Source organism: Symphalangus syndactylus, chromosome 17 (genome assembly GCF_028878055.3).
Source record: "Symphalangus syndactylus isolate Jambi chromosome 17, NHGRI_mSymSyn1-v2.1_pri, whole genome shotgun sequence".
Taxonomy (NCBI): Eukaryota; Metazoa; Chordata; class Mammalia; order Primates; family Hylobatidae; genus Symphalangus; species Symphalangus syndactylus.
This window is the reverse complement of record NC_072439.2, coordinates 20,051,660-20,071,484: the sequence shown is the minus strand read 5'-3', so window position 1 is coordinate 20,071,484 and position 19,825 is coordinate 20,051,660. Positions and strand designations below refer to the sequence as shown.

The 19,825-nt window shown below is 53.7% G+C and overlaps 1 protein-coding gene and 1 long non-coding RNA gene across 11 annotated transcripts in view; one reads left to right on the top strand and one right to left on the bottom strand.

Annotated features, from left to right (window-relative positions):
- LOC134733025 (uncharacterized) overlaps positions 1-932 on the top strand; it is an 11,553-nt gene extending 10,621 nt beyond the window's left edge. Inside the window, exon 2 of the long non-coding RNA XR_010116587.1 lies at positions 375-932. This is a non-coding gene — a long non-coding RNA (uncharacterized lncRNA). The remainder of the gene's footprint in view (positions 1-374) is intronic.
- Positions 1-19,825, bottom strand: part of LIPE (lipase E, hormone sensitive type) — a 26,059-nt gene extending 6,234 nt beyond the window's left edge. The window contains exons 1-5 of one of the 10 annotated variants that reach the window (XM_055250297.2): positions 16,334-16,405; positions 15,829-15,993; positions 2,411-2,946; positions 349-439; positions 93-238 (exon numbers count right to left, since the gene is read on the bottom strand). In XM_055250297.2, coding sequence (XP_055106272.1) covers positions 93-238; positions 349-439; positions 2,411-2,946; positions 15,829-15,946 — 891 coding nt within the window. In that variant the 5' untranslated portion in view covers positions 15,947-15,993; positions 16,334-16,405. Of the gene's footprint in view, positions 1-92; positions 239-333; positions 440-2,410; positions 2,947-3,033; positions 4,432-4,472; positions 4,940-15,828; positions 16,438-18,644 lie in introns of those variants that run through there. The other 9 variants (XM_055250291.2, XM_055250292.2, XM_055250296.2 and 6 more) reach the window with 9 other exon arrangements.

The window sequence follows — 19,825 nt, the reverse complement described above, 5'->3', positions numbered from 1 at the left end:
TGCCATCCCTGGGCCTGGAGCCCCACAGAGACCTACTGTGGCCTCAGATGAGTTTCTGGGCCTCAGTGTCCCCATCTGTAACAGGCCCTCACCGATAGCACTTCCATCTCAGTGATGTTCCAGAAGGCTTTCCAGAAGTGCACATCCAGGTTCTGTATGATCCGCTCAAACTCAGCCCCACGCAGCTCAGGGTCGATGGCAAAGCGGCCACTGGTGAAGAGAGAGCTGGCGGCCACACCTGGGGGTCGGAAGGGGTGTCAGGGAGCCCCACTGGGTCAGGCTGCTTGGGCAGGAGTGGGGAGGAGGGTCAGGAGAGTAGGCTGCAAGTAGAACCCGGCCGGGACTCACTGAGGCCTGTCTCGTTGCGTTTGTAGTGCTCCCCGAAGGACACCAGCCCAATGGAGATGGTCTGCAGGAATGGCCGGATGGCAGGCGTGAACTGTGGAGAGACGCGGCTGCGTCACCCACCGCTCAAGAGAGGGATGGGGACAGGGCAGGAGCGAGGCGCAGGGATGTGCGGGGAAGACACATTCATTCAGTAAACGTTTCATGAGCTCCTACTGTGTGCTGGGCATAGCTCTCGCCTGGTTCACGGACCTGATGTTCTCAAAGGGAAAACAAATGATCAGCATATAAGCAAAGCCATGCGCAGTATCATGACAAGGAATGACGAATGGCTTGAAAAAAAAAAGGCAGTAGGTGGAGAGGGCACGAGTGATGACTAGGGGTCAGGCTACTTAGCGGGTCTCGGAGGAGAGATCTGACTGAAGTGAGGGGAGGGTGTTCCCTGCACAAGGCACAGAGAGCGTGAAGGCTTAAAGATGAGCTCATAGGAGGCTGAGGCAGGAGAATTGCTTGAACCCAGGAGGCGGAGGTTGCAGTGAGTGGAGATCACACCACTGCACTCCAGCCTGGGCGACAGAGTGAGACTCTGTCTCAGAAAAAAAGGTGAACTCATGCTTGGTGCTTGACCTGGGTAGTGAGACCCAGGGGGCTAGTGTGGCTGAAGCAGAGTGAGCAGTGGGGAGAGGGGCAGGCAGTGACATTAGAGAGGCAAAGGGGGCTCATATAGGGCCTGGGCAGAGGAATTTGGATTTCATTCTCAGCGCGGGGTGGTGCCACTGGTAGGCTGTGTGGTGGGGAGTAGGATGGTGCAGGGACTTCCTGAAAGTCAGAGAGAAGATGGATGGGGAGAGGAGGCAACTGGAAGACAGGAACAGGGAGATAGCCAGAGACAGCCCCCGAGGCACAGGGACCTGAGGCAAAAGGACAGCCAGAGAGGGAGACTGAGGCCTAGACATGGGACCAGCCGGCCGCCACAGGGGGAGGGGGAGACAGCGTCTGACAGAGCAGACACGCAGTTAAGGAAAGACAGTGGGGTCCGGGCGCGGTGGCTCATGCCTGTAAACCCAGCACTTTGGGAGGCCGAGGTGGGCGGATCACTTGAGGTCAGGAGTTTGAGACCAGCCTGGCCAACATGGCAAAACCCCATCTCTACTAAACGAAAAAAAAAAAAAAAGACAAGACAATGGGGACACAGGATTAGAAGAAATGGAGCCACAGGAGGCCAAGGCAAGGGATTGGTGGGTTCTTCTGTTCACTCTGTACTGGCCAAGGTCCTGCTGCATGCTAGACACCGGGCTGGAGCAGTGACCAAGTCAGGGGAGGCCTCTGCCCTCCCGGGGACTGACATTTTAAAGGGGAGACTGCCCTGCACCAAGGCAGAGCTGGGCCCTGCCCCTGGCTGGGTGCCCAGTAGGCCAGAGGGCACCTCAGTGCCTGGCTATTGTGGCTGGGATGCTGGTTCGGGCAGCCCCGGGATCTCTTTCTCATGACTCTAGGGTCACGGCTGGGACACAGGGAGGAGCTGGCTGGCCCAGCTGGGCTGATCAATACTTGTGGGTTCAGCCCTGGTGAGGGGAGGTTTCCAGGAATGTCTGGGCTGGGTTGCTGAGGATAGCCTAGCCCGCAGGGAAGCCTGGAGACGTGGGGTGGGAGGGGGAGGCTGAGGTGTGGGGAGGCCCAGAGAGGGCCAGAAGGACTACAGGGTCACATGGCTCCAGATCCCTCCCTGAGGGTTCTCAAACTCAAGTGACTTCAGGGGCCAGACAGGTAACAAAGAGTGAATGCATCTCCTGCGTGTAGGACAATAGAGAGTAGTGGATACCCTGGTGAAAAAAGCTCTGCAAGTTGCATTTCTTACTACTCGGCAGATATGACCTAGGGACCATGAGTTTGAGACCCCTGGTGCAGCTCTGTCTGAGCTCCAGCCAACTTCCCCTTTCTGTACCTGCTGTTTGCTGAGTCCGATAATGCTGACCACTGGTTACTTTACCGTACTATAGGCCAGGCCAGGGGCTACCAGGTGCCTTCATTGTGGGCCTAGAGGGGCACGGGGCAGGGTGCTCACCTGGAAGCCCAGGCAGCGGCCATAGAAGCATCCCTTATGCAGCGTGACATACTCCCGGAGGAAGTCGGCGGTGAGCCCCTCGTCGCCCTCAAAGAAGAGCACCCCCGGCTGATTGGTAACCAGCAGGCGCTGGGCGTAGTAGACCAGAGCGCGGAGCTGGGTGAGGGCAGCTAGGTAGGCCTCCAGCTCGGCCAGGTTGTGGCTAGTGCGGAAGAAGATACTGCGGCGGTTGGAGGCCACATAGCGGGATTTGTGCAGGAGGTGCGCCAGGCAGCAGCGGGCTGTGTGCACCAGGCTGCGGTACCCATTGGCTGGTGTCTCTGGGTCCAGGTCAAAGAGGTGCGCCACGCCCAGCAGGCGGCCTAGGGCGGGCTCCAGCCCCAGCGCCTGCTCTCGCACACCAGCAAAAACGCCTGACAGCCGCTGGGCCGTTTCCCCAGGACCCTGGCTGGAGAAGAAGGCTATGTTGTCCTCTGCCAGAGTCACCAGCGACTGTGTCATTGTGCGCAGGTCCATGTTGTGGATGAGCCTCGAGGCTGTGGGCGGAGGGGGGGGGAGGCCTGTTAGGCGGGGCTGATCAAGCCTTGCTCAGCTGGGGCCCAGGAGTCTGGACCATAGCTTACCCGCTCCTCCTTCAGACCTCAGTGCTGTCTTCTTTCAGTTCCAGGGGCCCAGGACCCCAGGTTCCTCCTCCCTTAGACATAAGAGGTCACCCTCTTGTCTCTAGGAATCAGAAGTTTGGGGCCCCAGTTCCCAGTGCCTTTGTCCCTCCTCAAGAGCCAGGAGTTTGGGCCCTCAGCTCCCTCCTCCCTCAGATCCAGGAGTCCAAGCCCCAAACCCTTCTTCTTCAGGACCCAGGAGCCCCTGCTATCACCTCTTTGGGACTCAGAAACTTGCTGCCCTGGCCTCCTGAATCCAGACATTCCCTGAGCCCACACGACTCTGCTTCCCTAACTCATTCATCTCTCCTATGATCCAGGAGGCTGCCGGTCCTTCTTTCTTCCTTCCAGGAACCCAAGAGTCCAGTCACCTGTCTCCATGAACTCTCCTGGGGCCCAAGACTCCTTCTCCTAGATTCCAAGAAGTCTAGACCTCCAGTTGGTCCCCATTCTCAGGACCCAGGAGTCCGGGTCCCTCATCCCATCTTTCCTTCTTAGGCCCCAAGTGCTACCCACAGGCCCTTCCCCTCCAACAACATTTGGGAGAGTTCAGCCCCAGCCCTGCCATTCCCATCTCTCGGGACCCTGGTCCCCAAGTGCAGCTCTCCTTGAACTCAGGAATTCACAATTCTAGACTTCACTGAAGAGTCATTCCTCGTCCTTCAAGTCTGGCTGTGGAACCCCCTCCAAATCCCAGTTCCCTCCCTGTTTCTCTGTGAGATCCCCAAAACTCAGTCTTGCTTCTCCCCCAGCGGGGTCCCCTGGCCTTCAGGCTTGTCCACTGGTCCTGGGTTGCATGGCCAGCCCTGCTCTCTTGCCTGGAACAGTGATACTCATCACTGGTGTCGACCTTGAGCATATCCGTGCAGGTCCCGTGCTGAGAGCTTTCTGTGTGTTTGCTGCTTTAGCGTGCTAACCCTCTGGGACCCACACTACCTGGGTTCAAATCTCTATTATTGCCAGCATCCCTATTTTACAGGAGAGGAAACTGAGGATTAGGTTTTAAGTGAAGAGGTTAAAGTTGCATTGCAAGTGGCAGAGCTTTTGTAAACCCAGCTCTCTGGGTCCACAGCTCCACTTATGTGGGGCTCCCCGCTAGGACTCTGGAAGCCACATCTCAAAACTCGCCCTGGACTACGTCTGACTCTCCACACTTCCCGGTCCCCAAGGATCTTCCTTCTGAGATCCTTTCCCAGCCATTCAGGCCGCCCTGTTTCTTGGATGCCCTGTCACCCAGGTCCTGAACAAGCTGCCCTTGGTGGAATGCTACCATCTGCTCCAGGGACTTCCCTCCCAAAGCCCAGCACCTTGCCTGTTCCCCTAGAAGAAGGTATTTCCTTTCCCTTCTAGGTCCTGGGGCCTGGCAGCGGCCATTCCTGTCTCTCAGCTGGCTGGACACTCACCCCTCCTAGGCATCTTCCGAGCTTCCCTGGGCTGGGACTGCTGGTCTGTGGCTTGTGCCAGTAGCAGCCTGGGGCAATAAACCCGGGGGCGGGGCTGGCCTGCCCAGGGTGTAGCCGCACAAGCCACCTCCCACCCAGAAAGATCAGTGAGGACCACGTGCTGTAAACGGAGTAGAGGGCTCAGCTCCCTGCCCTGCCCCCCACCTGCTCCCAGACTCAGCTCAACTGGTAGTCCTGTTACAGGCTCCTCTGCCTTAGAACCCAGGAGTCCACACCCACAGCCCCTCCTCCCTCAGACCCAGGAGTCCAGGTCCCCAGCCCCTTCATCCTTTAGGACCCAGGAGTCCCAGCCCCAGTCCTGAACAAACCGTCCCCTCTCACCCAGCCAGGCTGCCCTCTCTGTCCCCAGAGAGGACTCAGGGAGCCAAAGGCCCAGTGATCTCAGCTCCCGCCTCCTAGTCTGGCCCTGGCACAGCCAGCCCCAGCTGTTGGGGGGAGAGAGGAGGTAGCCAGCCCTGCCTGTCCCTCCTGGAAGGACAAAAGCCGATTAAGGGCAGTGCCAGGCTCAGCTAGCAGCCTGAGCTGCCTGCTGGTCCTACTGGGTGGTGTGACCACACTGGGTACCCTGGATCTGCCACTTACCCCTCTCAGCCCACCCTGCTGTGACTGTCATCCCCACCTCACACATAGGGAAACAGAGGCTCAGAGAGATGCTTCACCCATGTCATTCACCCGTGTCATTCCACAGATTCCTTGTCTGGCCTCAGCTTGTCACTTCCAAGAGGTACTCCCCAGTTGCTTCTCCCCATCTAAGATATGCACGCCCCCATTATTTTCTGCCATGATACTTAGTTCTGTACCATCCTGCCATTTGACACTTTATAATTTGTTTACATGTTTGTTCATCTCCCCCAGGACAGTACTAGGTTTTATGGAGCCATGAAACTTATAAGGTACAGGGGTGTGGCCCTTTAGGAAGAAGAAATACAGAATTACAAATACAAGATTAGGGCCTTGGGCCAGGTGCGGTGGCTCACGCCCGTAATCCCAGCATTTTGGGAGGCCAAGACGGGCGGATCATGAGGTCAGCAGATCGAGACCATCCTGGCTAACACGGTGAAACCCCGTCTCTACTAAAAATACAAAAAATTTAGCCAGGCGTGGTGGCAGGCATCTGTAGTCCCAGTTACTCGGGAGGCGGAGGCAGGAGAATGGCGTGAACCTGAGAGGCGGAGCTTGCACTGAGCCAAGATCGTGCCACTGCACTCCAGCCTGGGTGACAGAGCTAGACTGTCTTAAAACAAAACAAAACAAAACAAAACAGATTAGGGCCTTGGAAGGGGCCTGTGTGACTGAGGGGCTCTGAGGCCTCAGGGTCATTTGCTTGGCCGGAAGTGAGTCTTCTGTCCCGGACTGTCATCCCCCAGGTGGCCCTGGGGCCTATCATGGGACCTGGCACATAGCAGGTGCTCAGTGGATATCTGAAGCAGGAAGGAAGGCATGAAGAGGCAGAGTGAGGGCAGAGGGGCTAGTTAGCTCAGGAGAGGATGGCCCCTCCCCAGGGCTGGCAGACAGATGGATAGACAGAGGCCTCAGGAGGCAGTGTTAGGCTTGCAGCTGTGAAAATGGGACGATGTGGGCCAGGCACGGTGGCTCATGCCTATAATCCCAGCACGTTGGGAGGCCGAGGTGGGTGGATCACGAGGTCAGGAGATCGAGACCATCCTGGCCAACATGGTGAAACCCCATCTCTACTAAAAATACAAAAATTAGCGGTATGGTGGTGGATGCCTGTAGTCCATTGGGAGGCTGAGACAGGAGAATCACTTGAACCCAGGAGGCGGAGGTTGCAGTGAGCCGAGATCACGCCACTGTACCTGGGGAAGGAAAGAAAGGAAAGAAAGAAAGAAGGAAGGAAGGAAGGAAGGAAGGAAGGAAGGAAGGAAGGAAGGAAGGAAGAAAGAAAGAAAAGAAGAAAAGGAAAGAAAGATGGCCCAAGCACTTGCTGGCGACCCTGGATGAGTCTGCTTTCCTCATCTGGAAACTGCACTTGGCCGTTCTGCCGGCTCAGGGTGGGAGACAGAATTTATAAGTGGGGCCATGGCCGGCATGTTCTGCATGTGGTTTGCTTTGTGGGCTCACTCGGCCTTCCTGAGATGGTGTATTGGGTGATTTTTCTCTGCGGCACTTGTCACCATCTAGCATACTATACAGTTTACTACAGGAATACCTTGCTTCACTGTGCCTCGCACATACTGCATTTTTTACAAATTGAAGGTTTGTGGCAACCCTGTGTCAAACAAGTCTGTTGGCACCATTTTTCTGACAGCAGGTGCTCACTTCGTGTCTCTGTGTCACATTCTGGTAATTTTCACAGTGTTTCACACTTTTTCATTATTATTATATTTGTTATGATGAACTGTGATCAATGATCTCTGGTGTTAACTGTTGTAATTGGGGGCACCACCAACCATGTCCATGTAAGAGGGCGAACTTTACCAATTAATGCTGTGTGTATTCTGACTGCTCCACTGACCAGCCATTTCCCCCATCTCTCTTCTTGAGCCTCCACATTCCCTAAGACATACAATATTGAGGCCGGGCACGGTGGCTAACGCCTGTAATCCCAGCACTTTGGGAGGCTGAGGCAGGTGGATCACTTGAGGTCAGGAGATTGAGACTGGTGAAACCCCAACCCCATCTCTACTAAAAATAAAAAATCAGCCAGGCATGGTGGTGTGTGCTTGTAATCCCAGCTACTTGGGAGGCTGAGGCAGGAGAATCGCTTGAACCCGGGAGGTGGAGGTTGTAGTGAGCCAAGATCACACCATTATACTCCAGGCTGGGCAACAGAGCAACAGTCTGTCTCAAATAAGTGAAATGAAATGAAAAATAGAATAAAATAAAATAGAAATCAGGCCAATTAACAACCCTACAATGACCTCGAAGTGTTCAAGTGAAAGAAGAGTCTTATGTCTCTCACTTTAAATCAAAAGCTAGAAGTGATTAAGCTTCGTGAGGAAGGCATGTCCAGTGCTGAAACGGGCTAAAAACTAGGCCTCTTCTGCCAGTTAGCTAAGCTGTGAATGCAAAGGAAAAATTCATGAAAGTAATTAAAAGTGCTACTCCAGTGAACACATGAATGATAAGAAAGTGAACCAACCTTGGCCGGGCACGGTGGCTCATGCCTGTAATCCCAGCACTTTGGGAGGCCGAGGTGGGCGGATCATGAGATCAGGAGATCGGGACCATCCTGGCTAACATGGTGAAACCCCAGCTCTACTAAAAATACAAAAAATCAGCCGGGCGTGGTGGCGGGCGCCTGTAGTCCCAGCTACTAGGGAGGCTGAGGCAGGAGAATGGTGTGAACCTGGGAGGTGGAGCTTGCAGTGAGCCGAGATCACGCCACTGCACTCCAGCCTGGGTGACAGAGTGAGACTCGGTCTGAAAAAAAAAAAAAAAAAAAAAGAAAGTGAACTAGGCTTATTGTGGATATGGACAAAGTTTGAGTGGTCTGGATAGAAGGTCAAACCAGCCACATTTCCTTAAGCCAAAGCCTAATCCCAAGCAAAGCCCTATCCCTCTTCAATTCTTTGAAGGGTGAGAGAGGTGAGGAAGCTGCAGAAAAAAGGTTGGAAGCTGGCAGAGGTGGATTCATGAGGTTTAAGGAAAGAAGGCATCTCTGTAACATAAAAGTGCAGGGTGATGGCTGGGCACCGTGGCTCACGCCTGTAATCCCAGCACTTTGGGAGGCTGAGGCAGGTGGATCACCTGAGGTTGGGAGTTTGAGACCAGCCTGACCAACATGGAGAAACCCCATCTCAACTTAAAATACAAAAAAGAAGCTGGGCATGGTGGCGCATGCCTGTAATCCCAGCTACTTGGGAGGCTGAGGCAGGAGAATCACTTGAACCTGGGAGGCGGAGGTTGAGGTGAGCCGAGATCCCGAGATCCCGCTATTGCACTCCAGCCTGAGCAACAAGAGTGAAACTTTGTCTCAAAAAAAAAAAAAAAGTGCAAGGTGATGTAGCAAGCGCTGCTGGAGGAGCCGCAGCAGGTTATGCAGAAGATCTAGCTAAGATCATTGATGAAGACGGCTACATTAAGCAACATATTTTCAGTGTAGATAAAACCACCACGTATTGGAAGAAGACGCCATCTAGGACTTTTCTAGCTGGAGGGGAGGTCAGTGCCTGGGCACCAAAGCTTCAAGGCCAGGCTGACCCCCTTGTTAGGGGCTAATGCAGCTGGTGACTCAGTTGATGCCAGTGTTCATTTATCATTCCAGCAATGCTAGGGCCCTCAGGATTACGCCAAATGTACTCTGCCTATGCTCTTAAATGGAACAAAGCCTGGATGACAGCACGTCTGTTTATAGCATGGTTTACTGAATATTTCAAGCCCACTGTTGAGACGGACTGCACAGAAAAAAACAAAATATTTCTCAATGACAATGCACGTGGTTACCAAAGGGCCCTGGTGGAGTAGATTAATGTTGTTTTCATGCCCGCTAACACATCATCTGTTCTGCAGCCCACCAGCCAAGGAGTAATTTCGACTTTTAAGTCTTATTATTTGTTATTATTATTATATTTTCTTGAGACGGAGTCTCGCTCTGTCGCCTAGGCTGGAGTGCAGTGGTGCTATCTCAGCTCACTGCAAGCTCCACCTCCTGGGTTCACGACATTCTCCTGCCTCAGCCTCCTGAGTAGCTGGGACTACAGGCGCTCGCCACCACGCCTGGCTAATTTTTTGTATTTTTAGTAGAGACGGGGTTTCACCATGTTAGCTAGGATGGTCTTGATCTCCTGACCTTGTGATCCACCTGCCTCGGCCTCCCAAAGTGCTGGGATTACAGGCGAGCTCCACTGCGCCAGGCCAATTTCAACTTTTAAGTCTTATTATTTGTTATTATTATTTTTTAAATTTTTAGTTTTAGAGATGGATTCTTGCTGTGTCGCCTGGCTGGAGTGCAGTGGCGTGATCATACCTCACTGCAGCCTTGAACTTTTGGGCTCAAGTGATCCTCCTACTTCAGCCTCCTGAGGGCACCACCATGCCTGGTTCATTTTTTTTCCAGGTTTTTAGAGACAGAGTCTTGCTATGTTGCCTAGGCTGGTTTTGAATTCTAGGCCTGAAGAGATCCTCCTGCCTTGGCCTCTTGAGTAGCTGGGATTACAGGTGAGAATCACTGCATCTGGCTAATTTTTTAAGAGACAGGGCTGTGTTGCCTAGGCTGGTCTTGAACACTGGACCTCAAGTGATCATCCTGCCTCAGCCTCTTGAATAGCTGGGATTACAGGCATGTGCCACCATGCCCAGCTGTAAGTCTTATTAAATAATAAAAAAATAGAAATACATTTAGAAATACATTTTGTAGGCTGGGTGCAGTGGCTCATACTTGTAATTGCAGCACTTTGGGAGGCCGAGGCAGGAAGATAGCTTGAGGCCAGTTTGAGATCAACCTGGGTAAGATAGTGAGACCCTCCCCCTCTACAAAAAAAAAGAAATACATTTGATAGCAGGAACAATGGCAACAAAGGATTTAGACTATAACATAGACTTGGCTGATAAAGCACCAGCAGGCTTTGACAGGACTGACCCCCATTTTTTTTTTTTTTTTTTTTGAGACAAGTTTCCCTCTTGTTGCCCAGGCTGGAGTGCAATGGTGCGATCTCAGCTCACTGCAACCTCTGCCTCCCAAGTTTAAGTGATTCTCCTGCCTCAGCCTCCTGAGTAGCTGGGACTACAGGTGCTTGCCACCACGCCTGGCTAATTTTAGTATTTTTAGTAAAGACGGGGTTTTACCATGTTGGCCAGGCTGGCCTCAAACTCCTGACCTTGGGTGATTTTCCCACCTTGGCCTCCCAAAGTGCTGGGATTATAGGCGTGAGCCACCGTGCCTGGCCTGACCCCAATTTTGAAAGTTCTACTGTGGGCCAAATGGTATCAAACAGCATCACATGTTACAGGGAACTGTTTTGTGAGTTAATCGAAGCAGAAAACTTCATTGTTACCTTATTTTAAGAAACTGCTACAGCCACCTTCCACAATCACCACCTTCGTAAGTCAGCAGCCACCACCACTTGGGCAAGACCCTCCACCAGCAAAAAGATGAGGATTTGCTGAAGGCTGAGATGATCATTAGCATAGTAAGGGGCCAGGTGTGGTAGCTCATGCTTGTAATCCTGGCACTTTGGGAGGTCAAGGCAGGAGGCTCACTTGAGGCTAGGAGTTCGAGACTAGCCTGGGCAACATAGTGAGATTCCGTCTCTATAGAAAAAAAAATTAAAATATGTACATAGTATTTTTAGACATATGCTGTTGTACACTTTAATAGACTATAGGATAGTGTAAACATAACTTTTTTATGCACTGGGAAACCAACAAATTTGTGTGACTCGCTTTATCAAGTGGTCTGGAACTGAACCCCAAATATCATGCCTGAATTTTTATTGTTTGCTTTCTGATTCCCCTACTGGACTGTAAACTCCCTGAGGGCAGGGACTTTTGCCTGTTTTATTCAGCCTTTGGGCAGTGCCTGGTGCACTGTCGCCCCTTGGTAAAGTGGTAGCATCCATGCCGGTAGGGATCTTTTAAGATGAGGAGTGGGGGCCGGGCGTGGTGGCTCACACCTGTAATCCCAGCACTTTGGGAGGCTGAGGCGGGTGGATCATCTGAAGCCGGGAGTTCGAGACCAGCCTGGCCAACGTGGAGAAACCCTGTCTCTACTAAAAATACAAAATTAGCTGGGCATGGTGGCGCATGCCTGTAGTCCCAGCTACTCGGGAGGCTGAGGCGGGAGAATCACTTGAACCTGGGAGGCAGAGGTTGTGGTGAGCCAAGATTGCGCCATTGCACTCCAGCCCAGGCAACAAGAGAGAAACTCTGTCTCAAAAAATAAATAAATAAAAAGATGAGGAGAGGGGACATTTCCGACAAAACAAGTGACTGCACAAAGGAGTGGGGAAGGGGCTGGACCCAGGCCCTAGGGACTCCAGAGCTCTGCCCTTTGTCCTGTTCCAGGCGGCTCCCTGAGGACTGGGCTGGGTGGAGCTGGCAGGAAGGGATGCTAAGGTTGCCAGAAACTCGCCAGGAATCCCTGGCAGAGGGCACTGGGGCAGGGGCAGGCCCACTGGGGCTGTGGGTAAGGACTAGGGCAGAGGTAGGGCAGAGGGGATTTAGCTTTGGGGGGTGTCCCACTGACTGGGCACTGGACCTTTCTTTGCCCTAAAGAGTTTCTGGACAGCTGAATCCGACCCTGGGGACTGAGCAGGGGTAAGGAGGGTGGTGGGGAAGGAAGTGGTGTGGGGGTGGATGGGGGATGGAGGAAGGGCCAGGTGTGGGGCCCGGGAGGAAGCAAAGGCTTGTGAAGCCAGGAAGCCTGGAATCAGATGTAGGCGGGGACAATGAGCGGCTGGATCCCCGAGAGTGTCTGCATAAAAGAGCAAACATTGCACCAACAGCCTCTGTGTGCCTGGTCTCTTTCTCTGTGTGTGTGTGTGTGTGTGTTTAATTTAAAAATAGGGATCGAGTCTAGCTATGTTGCCTAGACTGGTCTTGAACTCCTGTGCTCAAGCAATCCTCCTACCTCGGTCTCCCAAAGTGCTGGGATTTCTTTTCTTTTTTTTTTTTTTTCATTCTCAAAGGAGGTGATGAGATTTCTTTATGTGTTTTTTTTGGTTTTTTTTGTTTTTTTTCTTGAGACGGAGTCTCGCTCTGTCACCCAGGCTGGAGTGCAGTGGCGCAATCTCGGCTCACTGCAAGCTCCGCCTCCCGGGTTCACGCCATTCTCCTGCCTCAGCCTCTCCGAGTAGCTGGAACTACAGGCGCCCGCCACCACGCCCGGCTAATTTTTTTTTGTATTTTTTAGTAGAGACGAGGTTTCACCGCGGTCTCGATCTCCCGACCTCGTGATCCGCCCGCCTCGGCCTCCCAAAGTGCTGGGATTACAAGCGTGAGCCACCGCGCCCGGCCTCTTTATGTGTTTTATGTGAAGTGACTCATGTCACCTGCCCCACAACCCATGAGGGAGGGACCATTATCATCCCTTTTGGCAGATGACAAAAGTGAGGCACAGAAAGGTGACATAACCCCCTGGGGTCACACGGCCAGCAGGGGGCAGCTCCAGGGCAGCGCTGCTGATCTCTGCTGTTTCTGTGTGCTTCTCCCTCTGTCTGTGCTTCAAAGTATATGCTTTCTGGTCAGGTGTGAGTGTGTCTGGGGTTCACGTGTACATATGTACCTCTGCAGGTATGTGTCATGGCTGGCGTGTGTCCTGGCCTGTGTCCGTCGGCACTGGTACCTTTGAAGGTATGAATGTTTGTATGCCTGTGAATGTATCTGCGTCTCTGGTTCTCTTGGCCTGTGAGCTTGTGTGGGCGTGTTTGTTTATGTATGAATGGATATACATGCTTGTGCGTGTCTTGGTCTCCGTGTATGTGTTGAGAACAAACCTCTCCCCATTTGCTCAAGCTGGAACCCAGGATATCATCCTGGCCACCTCCCCACCCCCCAACTCCCATGTATTCCATCCCCTAGTCCTGCCCACTCTGCCTACTAAAGGCCTCTAGAACCTGGCCCTTCTCCCCACCTCCACTGCCTCCTCTCTGGTCCAGGCTGTAGCATCATTATCTGGGTGACTGTGACAGATCTTTATATATTTCTGATTTTGTTCTCTTTGATTTGTTGTCCACATAGCAGCCACAGGATCTTTTTAGCACACAAATCCTTCACACACTTCCAACCCTTCCACACCCTCTCCCTCGCTTTCAGGATAAAGCCCCCAATCCTGGACCTGGCCTCCCAAGCCAGGTAGCACCCTCCTCTCTCTCTCTCTTTTTGAGACAAAGTCTCATTGTTGCCCAGGCTGGAGTAGAGTGGTGTGATCACAGCTCACTGCAGCCTCAACCTCCTGGGCTCAATTGATCCTCCCACCTCAGCCTCCCAAGTAGCTGGGACTAGAGGTACACCCCACCATGCCTGGCTAATGTTTGTATTTTTGGTAGAGACGGGGTCTCACTATGTTGCCCACACTGGCCTCAAACTCCTGGACTCAAGGGATCCTCCCACCTTGGCCTCCCAAAGTGCCAGGATTACAGGTGTGAGTCACTGTACCCAGCTACCATCCTCCTCTCTTAAACTGCCTGCCCTGTTTCCTCTTCCTCCTGGCCCTGGCTGAGCTCCCTCTGCACTGTAACTCAGTGTTTCCTCAAGCCTCGGGTCTTTCTCCATCCTGTCCTCTTTGTTCCCGTGCCTGCCCTCTGCACAGCACTTAATGCCTGTCCATCTTGGGTCCAATATCGCCTCCTTGGGAAGCCTCCCAATTCTATCTTCCCAGGGTATTTTTCTCTGTTGTATTTATCACAGTTTACAATCATAGTCTTATCTGAGTAATATCTGTGTCCCCAGCTCAACTGTGAATCTGTCCTTTTTGCTACTGAGAGCCCAGGCCTGGCACAGCTCAGTGTTCAGTGAATGTCTGCTGAATGAATCTGTGTGACTGGAACCTCTTGGGCCCAGAATCAAGTTTGGGCCCACAGCAGTTGTGGGCCCACAAACTCCCTGCCCCGAGGAGGCTGAGGCAGCCATCTCTTTGCCCTCACTGGCCAAGTAAGGAAGCCCAGGCGGCCTTGGTCCCTCAGAGCCCCAGTGTCGTCACCTGGGAAATGGGGTGATCATAAGGACAATAGCCTCATCCAGTTACTGGCAAGATGAAACTGATGACGAGGATTGCTCCGGCCAGCCCAGATGCCCTTGAGGCAGGAGTGAGGTCTGATTAATTTATCTAAAGCCTGGCACGAGGGCGGGGCTTCAGGAAATGACAGGCAAATCTTGGAGTTTGCAGGAATGAGCCTTTGTGAATGGCTCATTCTGCAGGGAGCCCTGCCCAACTGGATTCTGACTCCTCATGACAACCCTAAGGGAAGCGTGATTATTATGATCTCTGTTACAGTTCACACATTCCTTCACTTATTAATCCAATAAATATTTGAGTGCCTATTTGCCTGGCATACCAGGCTCTGGAAATACAGGGTAAACAGAGCAGATACAGCCCTGCTTTTAGGATATTCACTGTCTAGTGGGGACTAACAGTAACAATAACCTTCACTTCTCCTAAGGGTTTGCTGTGTGCCTGTGCCAAACGCTCTACACTCATTCTAACCTCACAAAAGGAGGTACTCCTATCATCATACCCATTTTAGAGCTCAGAAAGCTGAGGCAGGGAAAGAGGGAGTCTCCTGCCCAGCACATCACAGCTCGCAGCCTGAGGAACCAGATCTCTGACATCCACATTTCTTAACTACAGTCTGTACTGCCTCTGGGTATGCTATACTGGTGTGAGGCTCAGTATCTTGCTGTGACAGCGAGTGCCCTTGGGCTCCAGTCTGTCTGCCCTCTGAGCCTGTCTGAGCCTGCGTGTGTCTGGAGCCAACTCCAGGTCTATTCTGGGCTAATGATGTGTTCTACGGCAGGGGAAGCAATGAGTTTGGGGTCCCTGGGGCTGAGGGGTGGTGTTAGTTTCCTTCCTGCATGGGAACTTCCCACAGGTCCCTATGCTGATTGATAAATCCTTATAACTGAGGACCTGCCTCTGCCTGAAGCTTGCAGCATTTCTGGTGGTCTGTCAGCCTTTGTTCCGCCTTTTGAGACCTGAAAATAATGTGACACCCTAGAGAAATCAGGCCTTCCCTTTTCCTGAGGCAGGTGTGGAGGTCTGAAGCCAAGCCAGGGCCCGTTGTCCTGGAAAGGGTAGGGGTCAGGGCTAGGCCCCAGTGGAGCCGGCTGAAGCAGGTGGACTGACAGTGAATGGATGGATGGATGGATGGACTGATTTGCCGGGTGGGAGGCCGGGACTGCGATGAGCTTTACTGGCCCCGCTGCACTCTCCACTATGGGTACCCCTTCCTCCTACCTCTCCTTGACTCACCCCTAGACTTCCTCTTTGAGTAACACCTGCTAACCTCCTTCCCCCTTATCCTCTCAAGAGCGCTGGAGCCCTGAATATCGGCGCTTGAACCATTCCCCAGGTGGGAAACACTGAGGGCAGCCGTTGCCCTTGGTCACACAGCGAATACGGAATCCGAGCGGGAACTCTGGTCCACGAAGGTCGCATTCCGGACTCTGCTCCCAAGCCGATCCGGGCGTCAGCTAGTCCCTGTACCAGGGTGGGCCTCTCGGCTCTCACATCACCCCCTTCTCACAATGGATCATCCCGTTGTCCCCGCAAGCGGCAATGGGCCAGTCCGCGGACCCCCCCAACTCCCTGTGGCAGTGGGCCAGTCCACGCTGTCCCCACTGCCCCGCAGGATGTACGAGGTTCCTTCCGGGCTGCTGCCGGTCTCCGGGCGCTCACCTTTGGCCTTGCCTTTTCGCCACCGCCGGCGACCGCGGCTCCTCGAGCCCTCTTTGGCATTCTTCGAGGCCGGGGCCATAGCGGCCTCGGCGGGCTCCGTTTCCCCGGCCAACTCCATCAATTCCCCGCGGTCCTCGCGCGGGGGCCAATTCCAGCCGCGAGGCCCTGCCCGGAGGGCCAATCCTCGCTATACACTACCGTCGGGCCCCCCTATTACCCAATCCCGAGCTTGCTCTTCTCTGGGTCCAGCTCCCTAACCAATCCTGGTCTCCCTCCGCTGCCGTGCTCCGCCCCCAACCGCCAGAATTTAAGGTCTGGCTCCGCCCGCTATTGCGCATTAAAGGGCTCGCGGCCAACAAAAAGGCAACCCTTGGGGCAACGAAAAGCGTCCTTCGGGCAGGACTAGTGCGGAGCCCCGCGGGGAGCACCCCAGCAGGGAAGTCCCGATCTTCCCACGTGCTGGGAAGCCTCCCATGTGCTGGCTTAGTCTCGCCATCCCACTCACCTTCCCAGGGAGGGATCCCCTAGAACGCGGCTCGGCCCGCCTTTTGAAGGGGAAAAGTGGGGCGCCTCTGAGCCTCTGCCTGGGGTGGGGGCGGGCCAGGTCCTCTGCCAACTCAAAGACGAGGCGGGGCGCCAGCGCTGGAGGCGTGGCTGTGCCTGAGAGCCGTTGGAGGAGGGAGCCCCGCCTTCCCTCTCCTGTCTCCTAGTTCTCCTATTGCGCTTTTCCTGGGGTATCGTTCTCCCTCTGTCTCCGCCCCCTAATCCATGCTCCCGCTAATGGGGGTGGGGGATGGTGGTAGGAGAACGCTCGGCGCCTGCGCACTAGCTTCAGGCCGAGGGCTGGCCCAAGAGCTGAGGTAGAGGGAACGACGCATGCCTGAGAAATGGCGGGAAACAGAGGAGGCTCGAGGCTTGCGCACACGCACACAGCCAACTGCTTCTGGACGGCCTGAGAGGCAACTTCGCCCGCCGCGGTGGTGTGGGGCGGGCATCCTTTGAGACTGTGCTCTGGAGGCCTGGAGAAACAGCTTTCTATCCTCAGCACTGAGGAGAGCAGGCCTCGATCCCAGTCTTTGCCTGCCACCCCTCCTCCTTCCCTCTCAAAGCATACCCACCAGTCCCGGCGCTGAGAAACGCGTTACCCTCTTATCAGCTATGGGAGAAAGGAGACAGACTGGCCTCTGGGCGGTGGGGCCGCCATTGCCTGCTCTCTGGACCAGGGCCTCACAGATGCTCTCAGCCTCAGGATTAGGACTGCGTTGCTTTTTCCTCCCACATCAGGGGACTTCAACAAATAACCTCCAGTTCCGTAGATAAAACTTGCACTCCCCCCTTCTCCATGGCAGGGGTTTTGAGCCTAGAGAAGGAAGATCGGAACTTCCTGGGGCTCCTGTGAAGCAGGCAGGGGGCAGCACTGGGCCCCGGGAAGAGGCGAAGAAGGCGAGGGAGTGCCTGCGGTGAGCCCAGAGCCTTGGGCCCATTATCCTCTGATGCTGCTCCCCCAACTTTCCTGCCGTCAGTCCCTGACCTTGCCTGAGACCTTGGCGGCTCCCGCACCTCCCTCCTGGCTCCTCCTTGCTGAGAACACAAGCCTCAAGGCCATTCCGCCTGGCTGGACTGAGTCCCCTATGGAGGCAGCCTGGCAGGGAGCAGGTGTCTTCCTGGCAGAAGAGGACAGACCTAGTAAACTGAGAGACTGTTGATGCCCCGATGTTCTGCCTAGCCTGCCTGGAAACTCCAGAAGGGTAAGGTACCATCTTTGTATTGTATTGCTGGGACTTACGCCCGTGTCTGCCCCAGAGCTGGTGCTCGGTCAGTTTCTGTGGATGGATGAATGAACACTGGTAAGAGGGCCGCTTTCCTGGTCTCCTGGTCCCTAGCCCAGAGTGCCTTCCCACTCTGGGATTTGATTTTCCCCAAATCCTCTGTAGGGAGGCAGCCTAGTCCAGGGGAGAAAGACCCTGGCTTCAAATCCTGACTTCGCCACTTCCTAACTGCATGGCCCTGTGCAAGAACCTTTACTTCTTTATTTTTCTGCCTCATGTCCTCATTTATAAAATGAGGATGTTGGCCAGGTGCTCGGTGGCTCATGCCTGTAATCTCAGCACTTTGGGAGGCTGAGGTGGGAGCTTGCTTGGGGCCAGGAGTTCGAGACCAGCCTGGGCAACATAGCGAGGCCACGTCTCTACGGAAAATGTAAAAATTAGCGGGGCATGGTGGTGCACTCGTAGTCCCAGCTACTCGGGAGGCTGAGGTAGGAGGATCGCTTGAGCCCAGGAGTTTGAGGCTGCAGTGAGCCATGATCATGCTAGTGCACCCCAGCCTGGGCGATAGAGTGAGACTTCGTTTTTTTCCTTTTTTGAGATGGAGTCTTACTCTGTCGCCCAGGCTGGAGTGCAGTGGCGCGATCTCAGCTCATTACAACCTCTGCCTCCCGGGTTCAAGCGATTCTGTGCCTCAGCCTCCCGAGTAGCTGGGATTACAGGCACCTGCCACCAAGCCTGGCTAACTTTTGTATTTTTAGTAGAGACGGTGTTTCACCATCTTGGCTAGGCTGGTCTTGAACTCCTGGCTTCAAGCAATCCACCTGCCTCGGCCTCCCAAAGTGGTGGGATTACAGGCGTGAGCCATTGCGCCCAGCTTTTTTTTTTTTTTTTTTTTTTTTTTTTTTTTTTTTTAAATACTGGGGATGTTGATCTTTATCTCAGGATTGTTGAAGGATGACCAGAAAACTTAACACCGTTAAGTTTTTAGTATTTCTTAAGTAAATGACTGGCTCTGAGAGGCTTCAATTCCTCCAGATTCAAACTCACCTGTATCCTGGTAGTGTCTGTGATTTCGGGCACTGGTTTTCTCATGTAGCGACGTCCCACCGTGTCCTGACATCACTTTATAATCAGATTTTCTTTTGAAGCCTAGCTTCACTCCCTGGGCCACCATTCCACCCGTCGTGGCTGGAGAATCTGTGTCTGAAGATGATCCCACATCTGATTCTGACTCGGAATCTGTGACCCACTCAGAAAGTGCCTTCCACTCTAGGGCTGATCGCTGTATGGATAGTTCCTGCAGTTTTGTTAGAAATCCCAGCTCTGTCAAAGATCCCTGCTTGGATTTGGCTCCCTGGACTGGAGTTGTTTGCTTGTCTGACTGTTCAGGTGTCTCTTGGGACGTAGATTCAGTCGGGGCAGATGGCTCCCTTTTGGCTCCAGGTTTAGCCTGGGCCGCAGGTGTTGATTCAGCTTCTTGTTGAGCTGGAGGTGGCTCTCCTGGCCCAGGCCCTGTCTGGGCTACATGTCTTTGTCTCAATGCTGGCTCTTGTTGAGTTGTAGATTCTTTTCCTAGCCCAGGTGCCTGCTGGGAGGCAGCTTCCTGTTGAGTGAGCAGCACCCTTTGGATGTGAGGTGATTGCTGTGGTGCAGGCTTCTGTGGGGCAAGAAATTCCTCTTGTGAAGCAGATTTTTGTTGGGCTCTAGGTTCCTTCTGGGATTCAGCATCATGTTGTGCAGGGGTCTCCTGCTGGGTGAGGGGTCTTTGGTTTGAAGCAGGCTCCCGTTGGGTATTGGATCCCTGCAGAGTCTTCGATTCTGGCTGGGCTATGGGTGTCTTTTCTGGCCCAGGTTCTGGCTGGGTTATAGGCCTCTGGTGTGGCTCCGGTTGCCAGTCTGGCCTAGATGCTGACTTAGAACCTGGCTCCATTGTTATTTCCCTCACGGGAGATACTGATCTTCCAGGTTTCATCCTTCTGGGCTCCCACCCAGCCCTCTGTCTTCACAGATCTCTCATTGATTCCTCATGATGGCACTTCCTCTTGGGTTTCACTCCATCCTGGCATCACTGGTCTTCCTTTTTAAGGCAGCTGGCAATTGGCCGATCACAGCTGGCCCCACTAAGTAATGAACTCTGTGCCTCTTTCTTTGGTGGGAGGATTAGGAATAGGAGGAGACTACGTGCTCAGCACTCTCTTACAAGAAGGGAGGGGCTTGCTCGCTTGTGT